The sequence below is a fragment of the Corvus kubaryi genome, unplaced genomic scaffold (genome assembly GCF_017639235.1).
Source record: "Corvus kubaryi isolate FWS band 111438036 unplaced genomic scaffold, C.kubaryi_AGA036_p1.0 37308, whole genome shotgun sequence".
NCBI lineage: Eukaryota > Metazoa > Chordata > Aves > Passeriformes > Corvidae > Corvus > Corvus kubaryi.
Genome location: NW_024581096.1, coordinates 168,050 through 185,716, shown reverse-complemented (window position 1 = coordinate 185,716; position 17,667 = coordinate 168,050). Strand labels below are relative to the sequence as shown.

At 44.5% G+C, this 17,667-nt stretch overlaps 1 protein-coding gene across 2 annotated transcripts; it reads left to right on the top strand.

Annotated features, from left to right (window-relative positions):
- Positions 1–393: 393 nt before the first annotated feature.
- Positions 394–17,599, top strand: SKA1 (spindle and kinetochore associated complex subunit 1). 2 transcript variants are annotated; one of them, XM_042028166.1, is made up of 7 exons: positions 394–676; positions 1,444–1,547; positions 2,220–2,344; positions 3,313–3,404; positions 6,952–7,089; positions 11,517–11,686; positions 15,488–17,599. In XM_042028166.1, the coding sequence occupies exons 2-7, from the start codon at positions 1,448–1,450 to the stop codon at positions 15,634–15,636; spliced, it is 774 nt and encodes a 257-aa protein (XP_041884100.1). In that variant the 5' UTR covers positions 394–676; positions 1,444–1,447; the 3' UTR covers positions 15,637–17,599. The 2 variants fall into 2 exon arrangements, with proteins under 2 accessions (XP_041884100.1, XP_041884101.1); XM_042028167.1 differs by having other exon boundaries at positions 394–689.
- The last annotated feature ends 68 nt before the right edge of the window (positions 17,600–17,667 follow it).

The window sequence follows — 17,667 nt, the reverse complement described above, 5'->3', positions numbered from 1 at the left end:
AGACCTCCAACATCGAGTCTAACCTTTGACTGATCCCCGCTTTATCACCCAGACCAGAGCACAGAGCGTCATGTCCAGGCGTTCCTTGGACACCTCCAGGGATGGGGACTCCAAACCTTCCTCGGCAGCCCCTTCCAATGCCTGAGCGCCCTTTCCATGAAGAAATTCCTCCTGATGTCCAACCTGAGCCTCCCCTGCCTCAACTTGAAACTATGTCCCCTTGTCCTATCACTGGCTGCCTGGGAAAAGAGACCATCCCTCACCTGGCCTACCGCGTCCATCACTGCCCTGCCTTGCGCCCTCCGGTCCCCTCAGCGCTCCCGCCTTCCGCCCTTCCCTTCCCGCCCCGCTCCGCCCTTTCCGCCCGTCCCTCGCGCTCCCCTCAGCGCGCACGCGCTCTCCCCGCCCTCCCCAACGCCCGCCTGAGCGCGGCGGATTCAAACGGGGCTCGAACGGGGCCGCGGGAGCCGCGTCCTCCTCCCCCGGCCGAGCTTCCTCCTCCCCGGCCGAGCGGCTCCGGCCCCCGCGGCTGAGAGAGTGGGACCGGGACCGGGATACACTGGCGCTGCGTCCGGTAAAACCTGAGGAGAGACGGGCGCTGCCGCCGCGCGCAGCGGGTGACCTCGGTCCCCTCAGGGTATCCCGATCCGCCTCGGGGCGTGCTGGTTCCACGCAGGTAGGGCAGGCGGGTAAGGCGGCAGGTCTCAAAGAATGGATTTAATAATCGCGGCAGTTGATAGTATTTTAAGCCATAAGCGAAATAAGGACTTTTTTAAAGTTTCCAAGTGTCAGCCGCCGGAGGGAGCTGTGTGAGCGCTCAGTGCCAGGCCACGGTGTTAAATGCGGGGGTTTGTCACGTTGTATAGTTTTTTCTTCTAATCAATTTCTGTCTATAATAGGGTTAATAAATCTATTATTAAAGACTATATAGTAGTCGATATATAATGCTCTTTTTGGTGCCTCCAGACTTTGCTAACGACTCTGTTAACCCTTTTTTTTTGCTTAATTGCGTTTTAAAAAAATCCACCTCTTTAAACATCAATCATCTGATGTAATATCCCTGAGAGAACCTTGTAAAACTGCATTATATAAACCAGGTATTTCTTGGGTTTTGCAGTAAATTTCCAACTCCTTTTTTTAGTGGACAATTCAATATCATAGGGATGCTCCCAGTCTCATGAGGAATCACTGCACTGATATCACACTGCATTTATCTCCAGAGTTCTGGGAAATTTATTGGCTTGTCTAGCGCCAGTCCCTTTATGCTTCCTTTCCTGCCTTCAATTTAGTAAGATAAAAGAGAATTACTTAATTTACTGTTTCATTTATGTTCCCTTTGCTTCTTTGACAAATCAGGGACCTTCCAAAAATTCTGCTTTTGTGCACAGTATTTGTAGCTTGGGTCTTTGTTAAGTTTCTGCCTTCATTTTTGTTCCCCCTCAGTGTGATGATGGAGGACATGGCATCCTCAGACCTGGAACATTTATGCTTCCACATCAATGCGAAGATTTCAAGTATTAAAAAGTGTATCCTATTGAGGAACATAGGTAAACAAGAGCAATAGTGGGGTTTGGTTTGCACTTCATTCCAAGAAAGGCATGGAGCAGCTGGAGCGTGTCCAGGGCAGGGAACGGAGCTGGGAAGGGTCTGGAGCCCCAGGAGCGGCTGAGGGAGCTGGGAAAGGGGCTCAGGCTGGAGCAAAGGAGGCTCAGGGGGGACCTTGTGGCTCTGCACAAGTCCCTGACAGGAGGGGGCAGCCGGGGGGGTCGGGCTCTGCTCGCAGGGAACAGGGACAGGAGGAGAGGGAACGGCCTCAGGCTGGGCCAGGGGAGGCTCAGGTAGGTCACCAGCAGGAATTTCCCCATGGAAAGGGTGGTCAGGCCTTGGCAGGGGCTGCCCAGGGAGGTGTTGGAGTCCCCATCACTGCAGGGATTTAAAAGCCCTGTGGCTGTGACATTTGGGACACAGACTAGTGGTGGCCTTGACAGTGCTGTGGGGGTATAGTTGGACCTGATCTTAGGGGGCTTTTCCAAACTAAATGATTCCATGGACTCTGTTGGCTGTGCAGAGTACAAGGCTGACAGTTTGGCTTGCTGCTTCTCCTGAGTGGCTATGGTGGGTGGGGAGCAGAGAGTTAAATAATCACTGCTTGCGAAGGGGAGGAACATCAGATTTTGGGTTTTCTTGGAGGCTTTGTCTTAATGTTTGCCCTTTGACAGGTGAAGATGAACGCCGCAAAGCTGCCCTCCATAAAATAGGGAATGAGGTGATCCTTATACATGAACTCCTGAATCAAATGGAAACTGAAGTTAAACAGCAAGAAAAACTGAAGGATTTGCTAAAAGTAATCTTTTTTTCTTGTCCCATTCATAAAATACTGGAAGATTCAAAGAAGTCTTTGATACATATGTAGGGAGTTTTTCCCTAGATCCTTAGTGATGTTTGGATGCATGTGCTCGCAAGAGAAACCGGGGTTTGGAATAGGCTTGCTGATGGTTTGTTAAGTTCTCCAGCACAACAAACGTTGGAAATTGTATTTTTCGAAGCTTATATATGTAATCATAGAATTGTAGAATGGTTTGAGTTGGAAGGGACCTTAAAGCTCATCTAGGGCCACCCCCTGCCATGGCAGGGACACCTTCCACTGTCCCAGGCTCCTCCAAGCCCTGTCCAACCTGGCCTTGGACACTGCCAGGGATCCAGGGGCAGCCACAGCTGCTCTGGGCACCCTGGGCCAGGGCCTCCCCATCCTCACAGGGAAGAATTTATTCTTAATATCTAATCTAAGTCTACATTCCTTCATCTTAAAGCCATTAAAAGCAGGTCTTTGTCATTGGCCTTGAAAACATGTCTTTATCATAATAGATACTGTGATCTAAAGAGGAGTTCTAATTACATATCTTTGCAATAGCTGTGAAAAGTATTCAGTTAGAATATTTGTCTGTTATTCTACTGTGTGTTTGCACTGCCTTTATTTGGCAGGTCTTTTGTGGAAGCGTTGTTTGGGGAATGTAGGTGACTTTACCATAGTGTCTTGTCTCCACTACCACCATTCCCCTGACCAGGGTGTATTGCTAAAGTTCCTGTTGCCTGCTCAAATTCCTCTGACATTCTGAGGGCAAGGACAGACACTCCTTGCTCTGCATCTTTACTAGTTTCCCTGGAGAAGTTATGGGGTAAGGAGGTAAGGTGATGGGGAGAGAGTAAAGGACACCTCTTAATAAAGCTGAAAATTAATTTAGTATTGCCCTAATTTTACTTGCCTGATGCTAGTAGGTTCAGATTTCTGATCTAGTCTCATATTAATTTCAGGAGATGCAGAAGACTGCTGAGAGAGATCAAAATGAAGCACAGCACCTCCTTGAACACATTCCACCCTATCTGCCCAAACCAACTCAGAGCTGGTATGTGGTACATGAGCCTGAAGGATTCAGGCTGCTCCTGTTAGTGTCCAGCTGCAGCGCTGTGCAGCTCCTTTCACTCCACATTAACTGAAATTTTGGGAGACAAGGTCATTGAGTGTATTGATTCTGGACGTGGCTCTTGTCCAGGCTTGTGCTAGCACCCCAATAAATCCATCAGATCAAGTCTATAAAATACTGAGTTGTTCCAATGGGAGCTTCCAGAGGTAGGTGTGATGTAGTAGAAAGCAAGTGCTTCTCTGAGTCTGAGAATCCCTTGCTTTAGAATCACAAACACACTGATTTCATAACTGTAGTGCCTATGGATTTAAGGGCTAGTGACCCAAATGCTGGGTCACTAGAAATGAAGTTCACCTCTGCCCTTCCAAATACAACTTAAAAACCAAAAATCTGCCAGCTCAATCATCTTTCTGTGGGACTTTGAATTATGTTTGTGGTACTTTTGTTCCCTTTTCCCTGCAGCAGCCTTATATTTATTTCAGCTAGATATGACATCCCCTTGCCTTGGAGAGGGCTGTGTAAGAAGCTTTTCAGAGTCAAGTAGCTCAAGTGTGTGAAAATGACAAGTATGTGAAATAACAGCTGTTATTTAGAAAGCTTCTAAAACATTTTAATTCCGACTGAGTTTCTCATCTTTCTCTGGCCTGTTGGAGTTGCTTTCTTTTCCTGCAGTGATGCCAGCTGGGGTCACTTGCAGAGTCATAGTATCGGGGATCCCAAAACTTCATTCCCACCTCGTAGCTTGTCAGAAGGCAGTGCATTAGCTTGAATTCAGTGCTTCCAATATGTGCCCTGAATCTACCAGCTTTACTTGGTCTGGTTCCTAATGCCAGAGAAGCCTCAGTCTCAAAACATGACACATATTCCAGCAAAGTAAAAGGTTATATATGTGGAAAGAGGCTTCCAGAAGAGAAAAATGAACTGTAATTTTAGTTAGTGTGTAGCGGTATTGTCATTGGTGTAGGTATTGTATTGAAACTGTTCTTAGCTGGTGAAGGGATGATTTGTGCAGAAGCTTTTTTCTTATTCCCACCCTCTAGACATAAACCCTCAGTTTAGGAAATGGCCTCTCAAAATGTCTCTAGAGGTCTCTTGTTCCTTTTCAATTTAGATGTTGCTTTTTGTGTGTGTGTAAGCATTGAAGTTTTTCAGAAATTACCACTTGAGTTCTGCCTTCCTGTCGTAACTTACTTTCTTAATGTAGAAAAACCTTTGTCTTAGCTTTGTGTTAGCTCCTGGAAATTGTTTAGATGTAAATGAGGCTTGTTTCGTGCTTGATTGTGCCACCTCTGACACCAAAAGATTTTTTGGGATGTTGGTCTCCCTTGCAATCTCATCCTGCTTGTGATCAGGAAGTTAATTGTGATATGGTTTTAGCTGGTTCTTCCCTCTCTAGAGAAAACCACAGTATGTAAAACCAACCAAACTTTTCTGATAATTTTCTGCAGATTGTGCTCTTGCCAGCTCACAGCTGCTGTTCTGTCAGTGTCAGTTTGTTGCTGGGTTTTCTTGAGTAATAATACATTGTGTGACAATGCCATTTGTCACAGCACACTTTCTCCTTTTGTCCCCATTTTGTCACTTCTTGGTGGTCACTGTGTTGTGCAGTGAAGGGTGGAGGAAGTGTAAGAAGGAACGTAATTGTTCAAAATCCATTGCATCACTGTAAATATGTTTTTAGGTCTCTTACCCAAACCTTCCTGCACTGACCTCCTCCGTTTCTGTTCGTTCCCCTATGTCCCCAGATGTGTGGGGACATACATAATGGGCTGATGAGTGATTTTCATGAGATAGTGCAGAAAGCAGAGGAGCACTTGAATGCTGGTGAGGCAGGCCTTGAAGTCCCTGGGAGAATGAAAACACCCACACAGAGAAACTGAACGATTCATGGCTTTAGCTATTGTTTCTCTCCTATATTCTTGGGTTTTCTGTTCTTGTTTACCAAAGCAATCTCACTGAAATAAAAAGCAAGTTCAATATATCTCAATCTCTTTGTATCCCACATGTTTGTTGAGAGCAGTTTCTCATTCCACCAGAGCCAGATTTTGTAAACAAGTGTCAGTTCTTTCTTTTCATGGTTCAGGTCAGCGGTGAACTATGTCTGTACCACCTCACTGCAGCAGTGCAGAGGCAGGGGAGTGGGTGGGATCACAAAGGAGGGGTGCCTGGGGCTGGGGAATCATCTCAAAAAGGTTTGTTGCAGTGTGATAGACAGCAGGAGACTGAGACTGGAGCGTGGGAGGAATGGAGTTTCAAGATGTGAACTTGCTTCCCTTGGTTCTTGTGTTTATCCTTTCATTCCAAAGCCACCTCCACCACCACCCAAAATCCGCCCTCCTTCTCTCCTGTTTGCTGACATTCCCTGCTAGCTGCAGGGTGCCAGGATTGTTTTGTTGTTGTTGTTCAGATGCAAACAGATGTTTTTCAGATGATGACATCTGAGTAAGTTTAGCGGCAGATGTCCTGGGTTTCAGAAGGGCTCTGTGTTGTGTCACGGTGCAGCACAGAGCTGTTCCTGCCCCCGTGTCACTGACCAGGCAGTGTGGGAGCCCAGCAGGTGGCACTCGCTGTCCTCGCCATGGCACTTGTCTTTCTTGGGGATGGGACGCTGGGTTTGGCGGCGTCACATCAAGTGACGCCTCAGATCCTGGCCCTGGGGTTGACAGAAGGGGCACTGCTGTGCCATTCGCTGCTCGTGGGACCCCATGTCCAGCAAGGATCTCTTGTGGGAAAGTCAGATCCAAGCAGAGGATCAGTTCCTTGTGCCAGGTCAGCTCTGTATTGCTTTAGTTCATTCTGTTGCACATCCCAGTAATGTCCACGTGTTCTGATAACAGTGGATTTGGCCATATGCATCATCTTTACTGTCCTGCTGAGGAGCAGCTGGGTGGGTGGCTGGCAAATCCCTTGGGGTTTGAGGCTCTAAGTTGAGGGTTTAGAGAAAGGGTGAATTTATAAAAATAATGTTCTAATAATCAGGAATAAATTAGGAAATTCTTTGGCCTTTGGGATCTTGCCTAAAAAAACTTTTAAAAGTATTAAAAAAAACCCCAGTCTGGTAGGTGGCATTGAATTTCTTTGCTTCGAAAGTTTAATGGGTGAGTCAGGCTTCCCAAGATTTGAACCTCTTTCAGAGAGCTGTGAAGTATTTCAAATCTGCCCATTAAGGCTGCAGCTCTGTGCTGTGTTTTATCTGATAAAAAGCCAGGCCTTGTGTTGTGTGAAATGTAACGGTACATTGAATTCTGAGCTGCGCCACGCTGCACTTGGACTGCTTCCAACTCACCTGCTAGCAGCCTCTGTAGCAGAGAAACCAAGAGCTGTGCTGAAGTCAGCTGAAGGATATGATTTGAAATGGAGCAGGCTTGCTATACTGATGTTTCTTTTGTGAAATATCATTAATTGTGTTCATCCAGCCTAACAGATAGGCTGGAACTTAGGTCTGTGACTAAGCAGACTTAGTAGTGTAGTGGAATTCTCCTTACTACTTACCTGCTGTTTATACACTGAATATTCCTTCATTTTACAGCATCACGGTGCCGACTGGGAAACAAGAAGAGCAAGCAAAGGCCAGAGAACCTGAATGTGCAAAGAAACCTGCAAAAGATACCAAACTCGTTAAAGAAGCAGCATTAATAACCATGGAGGAGTTTGAAAGTGTTCCTGCGTAAGTAAGCGTGGCTTCCCTCACACTCTGGCATCAATCTGGGTGGCATACATAGGTTTGGGAGAGTGACCTCTTGCAGAACTGGGACTGACAGAGATGGTTTGAAATTTTTCATGGGGTGAAACATGATATTGCTCCAAATAGTTTAAATGCAACACTAGCAAACCTGAAAATGGAATGAATAGAGTTAATTTGGCTCTTTTTTATGCTGGTATTAGGAAGATGAAAACGGATCAGTTAAAACCCAAACCTCTTATCTCAAAAGTCACTGTAATTGTATGAACAGAGATTTTTAAGCTAACTAGTGAATCCTTATCTTGTTTTGAGAACTGACATTAAAAAAAAAAAAAAGAGCCATCATCTCATGAGATGAAAGGTTTGTTTGCATACAGAAGGAAAAATAATGATAAATGCTGTTTTTATTTGACCCAACTATTGGTTTCTGGAAACTTCAAGTCTTGACTTACCAGTCTGTTTTGAGACAGGAACAGAAATCAGACTTGTTAAAAGCAAAAAACCACTTTGCACTGAAATTCCCAAATTTCTGGAATAGAAACCTGTGCGTACGTTCCCCTAACAGCAGGACCTGATGAACGGATATCCTTGTCTGAAGTCTGCCATACAGGAATAACTTCTTAAATGGCATTTTGGGGGCATGAGTAAATATTTCTGCAAAAAGAAGAAATTTCTCTTGATGCCTAAGGCTAAATTGTTATTGAGACTCTAGATTCACTGTGTTCCCTGACAACACCTGTTTCAATAAGAAATATAGTTTTGAGTCTGTACTTTACTTGAGGCTTTCCAATAATTTTCTCTATAGCCTTCAAAATTTTCAGGTGAGTAATGTCCATTTTCTCCGTTATCCTGAATGTTGAGCTAATGATAAAGGACTTCTGGTTACTTCTTAGAAGAGCATGCACCTGGTATTTTTATTCTGCAGATCACCTCAGGTATTCTGTGGATTTACTCCCTTAGGTAGTTCTCTCCTGATAAAATTATAAAGCTGCAGCATGGGAATTTTTGGTCTTTACCTCTGCTGTGGCAAGAGAAATAGACACAGACCATTCCAGCCAAATACTGTTTTAACTTCCAGTTAAAGCTATGATCTTCCACATCACAAGACAGGTAGTTGCGACACTTCGGGGCATGGTTTAGTGGTAGCCTTGGCAGTGCTGAGGGAAAGGTTGGACTCAACGACCTCAGAGGGCTTTTCCAACCTAAAGGAGTCTATGATAATCCTTGAAAGTGGAAGGTTTTCCACTGCTGTTCGTGGGTGTGGAGGATGGGGACAGAGGCCAGACAGATCCTCTTCCTATTTATTACAGATTCACAAAATCACAGAATAAGCTGAGTTGGAAGGCACTGTTGTGGAAAGGTTGCAGCTGTGTTGGAAGGCACCCATTATGGAAAGGTTGCAGCTTAGACTGTGCTGGAAGAGCTCTAGAAATAATTTAATTTTATTCGGATGGGAGAAGCATGTTTGTTCTGTGGAGGAAAATTTACATGAATTTACATAGATCTATTAATCTACCAGTATTTCTGTTGCCTGGCAATGTTGTAGTACAAAATTGAGGGAGTACTTGCAATTTCACATACTGATTGACCAAACCTAAGCAGCAAATATTTGTAACCCAAATTTTCTTACACCGAATGTATTCCCTTGGAAGAACAAGAATTTGGTTCACGGCCCAGTTCTTCTGGTGAGCACTGGGGGTGGGAAGTGGGCACTGAAAAATCAAGGTTGTTTTCACCTGCTTTGTGCTGAACATGAAAGAAAATCTATTCCTAACACCATCAGGCCAGTAAAAGGGACACAGGCTTCAGTGCCTTCATAGTCCTAGGACTGGGCAGCAGGTATTTAACAAAGGTACACACTGTGTTAAGGGGCAGACATGAAAGACCTTGATCAAATAGAACACTTTGCACAATAAGAAACCTGCAAATTATTTTACCCTTCAAATCTGTTGCAGGAAGGCACTCTTTGGAGGAAGATAAAGGACATTTCACCGTGCATGTCTTTGTTAACTTTTGACTTTGAGGCAAAGGAAAATGCTTTATTCTGGTGTCTAGAATTCTTGCTGCTTTCTAAAATTCTTACTACTCAAAGTATTTTAGAATCTGTGCATTCATTATGACTCAAGTCTCAGAAGATGGTGACTGGGAAGAATATGTGGCTGTTTAGCCTAACCCTTTTTGAGAGAGCAGGGGGTGGCCATTACAAGGTTTATCTCTTTTAGAGTGGTATATATGTGATATATTGATGTTATTCTTTTCTCTGAGGAGCACAGCACTGTGCTCCAGTTTTCTTACCTATGGAAAAAATGCTTTGAAAAAGGGCTTCTGTGGTTAAAAAGGAAACTGACTGGATCACTTTTTTTTTCTTTTTCTTTTTTTTTTTAAGAAGAGTTCTGAATTTTACTGCATTTGGAATAGTGAAGCAGATTTTAAAGTTATTTTAAATCTAAATTAATGCCTGAATTTGGAACTTCTCAACTTTGTATTTTTATATTAGTGTATGTATGGACTGAAATAAATGTCAGCATTAACGGGTTTGCCAGCCATGGTTGGGTAGAAATATCAGAAGGCTGTGCTGGAGTTTTTGTGATCCTTAGTTATGCACAGAATAAAAATTCCATTTGGTTTTGACAGAGTTTAATTTCAGATTAAAGCGTCTTGGATGCCTGAGGGCCTCTCAAAGAGCACTCAATTCCTAGGTTTAGGCAACCCAGTCCTGCCTCTCTGTTTCAGCTTCAGGATGAGCTGAGGTGCTCCCTTGGCTTTATTAAATGTGTTCGCTGTCTGTGTGTTGGCAGTGGGAGCACAGGAAGTTAAATAAAGGTATTTTATGCCTCTGGGCTTAGCTTCCCTCGCTCTACTCTTTCCCCTGTGGCACAGGGAGGCAGAGAGAGCAATAAACAGCAGTTAATTCACACAGGCAAAGCCTTGCTGTGGTTAAAGGCTGTGTTTGTGCTATGGCTGCAATTCAGGGCTGGTAGTACTGCTTTTATTACTGGTGCAAAGTGGAGCGTTTTTATAACTACAAGATGGCTGCGCCTCCAACGTGAATTAATCAAAGTGTCAATAAAGTTGAAAGCTGGCTGCAAGTAACTTAGCGGCAACTAAGTTTCCAACTCAGTTTGGAGACAGAGAAAAGGCTTTGAATTCAGGTTTTACACAACTCCTGCAGGCAGGTCTCCGTGGCAGGGACTGGCTGCTGTTGAAATCTAGTGCACTTATTTTTAGTTGGCAATTGCAGAATGCCTGCCCGAATTCTGGTTTGGAATACTGAACTTGTAATTGATTATCTACTTCTGCTTTAAATTCTTTGTGTGTTCTCCTTCAGACTAAAACAAGGGATGAACTTGCTGTTCATTGATCTTTTCAGTCTTGCTGTCCCACAGCTTTTAGCCACCTGCTCCACTGACCTAAAGCATTTGTTCTAAAATGAATTGTAACACTTGTCTAATTCCTCGCATCTGCAAACCGATACTGAACCAAACAGAAAGAACCAGGTTTGGTTTGTTGTAGCAGCTGAGTGAAGGCCACAGGACAGTGCAGGTTGCAAGGCTGGCCTGGCTCTTACTGCCATTTTGGGCGGGGGGGACGGGTGGTGTTGTATTTATCTTACTGCTTGTCATTTGAGTTTCAGATTTCATTTTTATATAATGGCTTCTCAGTATGCAGCACAGTTCCTTTTCCTTGAAGGCATGGCTTTACATCTATAAATACTGAATAGCCTTACTTGCAAATATTCCAGTGTTCTAGTATTTCCACATCACTTTGTTCTTTATCTTCTGTGCTTCCTGTACCTCTAGGCTGTTATCAACAGATCTTATTCTTCTAGTACTAGTATTATGAAATGCCCTGAAAGTTCAGAAATGGATGCTGGTGGTGCAGAACCATATCTGTACAGCTCAGTAGGCTGCACAGTCAAATACAGAAGACAACACAAAACTAGTAGTTCTTCAAAAAAACCCAAATAAATGGCTGTAAGATCAAACACAGGTTATTTGTGGTGATAATATGAATCAAATTGTGCTCCTAGGCAAACATTTCATTTCATGCTGTTGTCTGCAAAGTTACTCGATTTTTCTGTGTTTGTAGTTTAAGTGGTATGCTATAAAAACAATCTTTATTCCATTTTGAAAAGCTTTTTACAGCTTAAACACTGAATACATTCAGCTTCTTAATTTAGCTTTCTAATATTTTATCTTTCTGGTTTAGGTTCTGTCATGGCCTTTCTACCTTCAAGATTGTTAAACAATCAAGGAAACGAACAGAATTAACTACTACATATATTCATTAACATAAAGCAGGAGAAACTGCCTTTAGCTAGGAATGGCTTGTTCAGTTACGGCTGATGAAGGAGAAGAATAAACACAGAACTTTGTGACTTTCTGGTTACTGATTCTTATTTTTATTTGTAGGTATATGAAAGGCCGTCTCACATATGATCAGATCAATGCAGTTGTTCAAGAGATGAACAAGGCTGTGGTGGCCAAGTACAAGATCTTGTATCAGCCTTTAAAATCTATGAGTGTACCAGTCAGGAATCTCTACGACAGGTTCATGGAAGAAGAAACTAAGGATACAAGAGGTATTTTTTTCCCTTTGTTAGTACTAAACTCATAACACTTGGATGTTGCAGGAGAAGTATAAAAATACTGGTCTTTTTTCCAGCATTTTTGAATGAAGAGTTTCCCATACTGATTGGGTTGCTTTTTGAGTGTTTTCATTGAAAACATGTCCCTTTCATGGTGTGTCATGGTAGAAACTTTGAGTACACAAAGATTTAGTTTGGAATCATACAAGGTCTGGAAACTCTTAGTTTGATAACCAAACTGTATAAATGTGGTTTCAGTTTTTAAATTTGATTGGGTGTGAACTATTAAAAATTTGTTCTGAAGTTGGGACATCTGGCTAATTAATTGTGCTGCAGTGGCTTTGTGGAAGAGACATGTCTGTCTGAGAATCTTAAGAAGTTTTCTCCTCTTCAAAGCATAGAGGGAGTGAAAATCAACCAAAATACCTTTCTTTCAATTGAAAAGCAAGTTGTACTTTCAAGCTAGTTTTTCCAAAGATGGCACAGTAAATCTCTGATATTAAAATCTCCTTTTTGGCATGCCTTTCCTCTTGAGAACAAGTATGTAATTATTCCTGGAGGGGTGTACTGCACATGTCAAGCTTGGTGATGTCCTTAAAATGCCCTCATGTTTCTGAGTTCAGGCACAAAGAGTGGAGCAAACTCTATTCCACCTCACAGAAAAAGAACTTTCTCTGACAACACCATGGCACCCACCTCTCAGTTTCTGCCCTGAGCATTCACCTGGTACTCAGGAGTCCCCTGAAGACAAACTGCAACTTCTTCCTTCCTTCCTTCCTTTGGTTTTGTTGTTCTTCAAGACTCAGGATATTATAGTATGGTGATAACATCACTGACTTCTGGATTCTAAATGCAGCTTTTCTGTAGGGAGGGAATTCTGATCTGATGGACCTGTAAGATAAACACAGAATCACAGAATGGTCTGGGTTGGAAGTGGCCTTCAAGATCATCCCGTCCCACCTCCTGCCATGGGCAGGGACACCTGCCACTGTCCCAGGCTGCTCCAAGCCCCATCCAGCCTGGCCTTGGACACTTCCAGGGATCCAGGGGCAGCCACAGCTGCTCTGGGCACCCTGGGCCAGGGCCTGCCCACCCTCCCAGACAGCAATTCCTTCCCAAGATCCCATCCAGCCCTGCCCTCTGGCACTGGGAAGCCATTCCCTGGCTCCTGTCCCTCCATGCCTTGGCCCCAGTCCCTCTGCAGCTCTCCTGGAGCCCCTTTAGGCCCTGCCAGGGGCTCTGAGCTCTCCCTGGAGCCTTCTCTTGTGCAGCTGAACACCCCCAGCTGTCCCAGGCTGGCTGCAGAGCAGAGGGGCTCCAGCCCTGGAGCATCTCGGTGGCCTCCTCTGGACTGGCTGCAGCAGCTCCTTGTCTTTCTCATGCTGGGGTTGTAGGGCTGGGCACAGGACTCCAGTTGGGTTATACAAAGATCATTGTTGTAAAGGGCTTTATTAAAAGCATTCTAAGCACATGCAGCTGGATGAATTCATGCCACTGGCTTATGGTTTGGGCTGTGATGGTTTGGTTTCTCTCTAAGCATGTTTTGCCTCAGTTGAACAGCAGCTTATATTAATCTGGGATTTCTTAAAATACTGGCTTCATCACATTTAATTTACAACATGTTTTTTTGTTTCACTGTTCCTATCCTTAGGACAGTAGTTAGGAGTTTGAGCCCACAGTTGTAGAGGAGAGGCTGAACACTAGAAGAGCCCTGCTGGGCCTGGAGTGCTGCTCAATCTGCACCGTGATCCACACTAGTCTTGGCTGCAGTGAAGAAGCCATTCTAGCAACTTGAGAAAGCTACAGCTGGTCAGAGAATTTTCTGTCAGAAAGCTGCGGAGTTTAAGTCTGAAAAATCAAAGTGCTAATTCAAGTACCTGAGAGATGGTCTTTATTTCTTGTTTGCCTTGGAAAGTTCAGTTAGGAAACTAGGACATTCAGAATCTGATAGAGTGTGTGTATTTGTGTGGTAGATGGTTTTGTTCAGGTTTTTTTTTTTGTGACTAATCATCTAGAAAGTCTAGAGAGAAGTCCTGGCAGGCTGTCAGATGGTTCTTATCTGGCCAGCACAAAATGATTAAATGTCTTCATCCATTGCATTTTTCATTATGACATTCTGCATTCATTGATTTGTTTGCTTAAATCTCTACTGCAAGTGTCTCTCTGCTTAGGATTCCCACTGGTTCTCAGCCTGGGCTGATTGCCAGCTGACCTCTTCTCTGATTCCAAGATGAGAGAAGATGCTGCCTGGTTTATCAGGGTCGCTTCCAGCCACTCGGATGATTCAGTGAGTTTAGCTGGTTGTTTAGCAAATGGCCCAAACCACCACCCTTCATCCAGCTCTGATTTCTTCACAAAGAAGATCCTGCTATCCTGAATGTTGCCACTCTGGATTGGGAGCAAATATAAGGAGGAATCTCGTTTTATCAAAATTCAGGATGTTCTGATGCTTCCCCCAGATGTAGCAGACTGTGAAGGCAGCATGCAGGTTATGCCTGGCTTCCCAACACTGTCTGGGTGTATTGGTGTTCCTGGAAGTTGTAAATGGTCTCTATCCTACAGTAGTTCTATTTTGAGCAGTAATGCAGTTCTTCTTTCTTTTCCTAGTAAACAAACTTCCTACTTCTCATCTGTATGTGGATTTGGTGGCATTACAAGCTCTGAGATTCCAGCATAGCTCCTCTCTGGGGAAAGATCTCTAGATTTTGACAGTTATTGTCTCTAGAAGATTCTACTCCCTGTGAGACATGTGTGTCACCAACTCATGAGACACCCAGGCTGTGAGAAAACATGATCTGTCATTTCTCAGCTCTGTCTAAGCAAGATTTTAGGAGACATAAACATAATTCTTGGACCTTAGATCTTTACTGGCATCTTCAGTTTTCCAGCTTGAATCAGCTACTTCCCAGCTAAACCTGAAGGACTTAACAGGAGGAAGAGATGTTCCATCTTTTCTAAGATGTCACTGCCTCTGTGTTAAGGATAAAACAAGGAGGGAGAATGCTATCTTCTTTTTCGAAGCTGAAACACTCCTACCCCTGTATCCTCCTTCTCATTAGACCTGGAAGCGTAATACTACACATAATTTAGGAATCATTTAGGCTGGAAAAGGCCTGTAAGATCACAAATTCCAGCTGCCAACCCAGCACCATGTTCACCACTAAACCATGTCATTGAGGGGAACAGTCACATGTTTTTTGAACACTTCAGGGATGGTGACTCCACCACTGCCCTGGGCAGCCTCAATTTTAATGACAATTTGCTTATGGAAGTGAGTAATCAACTACAGGAAGGGGTGAGCTCTCAGCTCTGATGCAGGACCTCCCTGTGCAATTTTCTTGGAGACACAGGGATGATGCTGTTGCAACTAGTTAATGTTTTTCTGTAATTTTCTTAAGTAATGATGAATTATTATTTTTCATATCTGATATAAGTCAAGGGAATGGTGGGCTACTTAGCTCTGATGCATGCAGGGCTCTGTCCTTATGGCAAAGATCTAATTCCAAGACTTGAGTGCCTGCTGGGAGACAGAGTTCATGGAGCGGGGCCTGTGGATGATGCAGAGTGTCTGAACTTCATCAGAAGGCTGGCAATTCTCTTTCTGATGACAAATTTTACAAGTAGAACCAAGTTCCCCATATAGTGTGAGGCCATCCTACTGCTGATTGTAGAACTATGAATTGCAGATTGTGGAATTATGAAGAAGAGGCTGTGCTGTTACTTGTGAAATGCTAACTGTATCCTACAACAGAGTAGGATACAATTTCTGTAACAAAATTGTTGTTTGTTTTCCAGGACTATTTTTTATTGTGGAGGCTGATATCAAGGAGTTCACTCAGCTGAAATTGGATAAGCGTTTCCACAGCATCCTCAACATCCTGAGGCACTGCCAGAGAGTGAGAGAGGTCCGCGGCTCGAGGCTCGTCCGCTACGTCATCTGCTAACGAGCTCCTCGTGTCTGCCTGCCCAGGAGAGAGATCTGCCACCTGTGTTCTTGTCTCAAAGGCAGCAGTGAGGGCCAGGGAGTGGTTTTCAGGCATCTACCCTAAATTAGGAGTGGCGTTGAAGTATTTGAGTTTTGTTTTGGGAAGTTATGGGGGACTACTGTTTTTTGGTAAATTACAAACCCAAACCAGAAAGGCAACTGGGCTCAGGTGGTTAATCACATTTTCAGGTCAGCACATGAAAACAAATTTCTCTGCATGTTAACAGTGCTCTGTTGCTGCTTTTGTGTTTGTGAGTGTTGGAGGTTAGGATTTTTCCTTTTGTTTTTCTTTCTCTCATGGAATTTTTTTCCCATTTATTGTCTCAGAGATGGGAACGATGGATACTTATGAGGGACAAAAGATGGGGGGGAGGAGCGGGGAAGGGGGGCAGTTTGCTACTGTCCCTTAGCTGGGGGGCTTTCTCTGGGGAAGTGTAGGGATACCCAAGACTGGGCTGGGGGTCAGGAGCTGGGATAGGCCCTCGCTCGCTCTTGGGGTCACAGGGGAGACAGGTGAGGTTTCGGTGCTGGGCTGCTGCTGCTGTGGGGAGAATTCACTGCCACTGCACAGTTCTGTGCTGGCACTGCTTCTCCTTGCCGTGGGTGAGCCTTTGCTCGTAAGAGCAGCTGCTGGACTGGCACCTTTTCAACACCCAACCTCACTGGGAGGGACCCTCACCATCTACTCAGGTGCCTCAGGGGAAACCCGGGACCCTGAGCCCCTCTCCAGAGAGAGCATCACCTGGCTGTTTGCGGGAGCCCGCTTGCTGCTGCTTTGACTTTCTTGCTACACTTTGCCTGCTCGGACACCAGCGGCTCCTGGCACGGCTCCAGAGTCTTTGCTACACTTTGTCTGCCACCCTGGGTGCGCTCGGCTCTGCCAATCCAGCCACCGCTCCGAGGTTCCTGCGGCAGTCCCTTTCGCCATCCAGCCCTCCTGCCGTTACCCCGTGAGGGGAGAGGCGGCCGAGCCCGCGGCACAGCGCCCCCTGCCGGCGCGGGGAATCCCCGCAGCGCCCTGCCCGGCCGGGAGCCAGCAGCGCCCCTGGCGGCCGCGAGCGGAGCTGCAGCGAGGGGCGAGGCGGCGCTGGGCTCTGCCGCTGCGCGTTGGTGCTGCCGGGGTTGGTGTTTGTGGGCCTTGTTATCCATACGAGCACAGAACTGTTACTCCTTTTCCCAGATCTTTGCCTGAAAACCCCGTTATCTCAAAGTTGTAACAATTTGGAGGGAAGGGGGTCATATTTCCCAACTCCCTTGGCGGACACCTGTCTTTTAGACAAAGACAACCAGTTGGAGGCTGTGTTTAAGATTCTGTAGCTACTCCAAGGAAGCATTCAATTCTTTTTTTTTTCTTCAATGCCTCAAACCAATTTCCAGATTTCCTTTTCTTAATCTTTCTTCTTATACTAATTTTATGTTTTGGAGTCTTCTGTATCACTTGAACAGGAAGATCTGATTTCTAGATTGATGACTGGTAATTCTGTTAGTCATGTGCTTTTCCAACTTCATCATGCAGCCAGATTTTTCCTGCAGATCCTCAGAATGGCCTGAAACAGTAGGGGTTTGAAGTGAAAATGTTCACATTCATTATGAAAATTCAGGTCAAGCTTGTCCTGGTTTTATTATAAAACTCTTTATTACAGCTTTTGTTATAGAAGGTTGCTTTCAAATGACTTATTGGTGTAGTAAGGTTCAGAGTAGATCTACTGTGATAAATATAAACTCTGCAAGTAATAAAAACTGTTGTGATAAGAAAAGCTGCGTTCCTTTTCTTTCATGAGCCTGTATCTGCTGTTATCCTAATATCTCATCTAAAATGCCTCCTCTTGTACCCTCTCAGCATTAACATGAAATTTAATGTGCAAAATACCCCAAATTCTCTTTGAACTTTGTCAGTAAAGCAATTCTGCTGAGTTCCTAGACTCCCTTTTTGTGTATGTCTGTGGTGGTTGCATTTTGGGGTTTTGTTTTTTGGTCTTTTGCTCTGGAA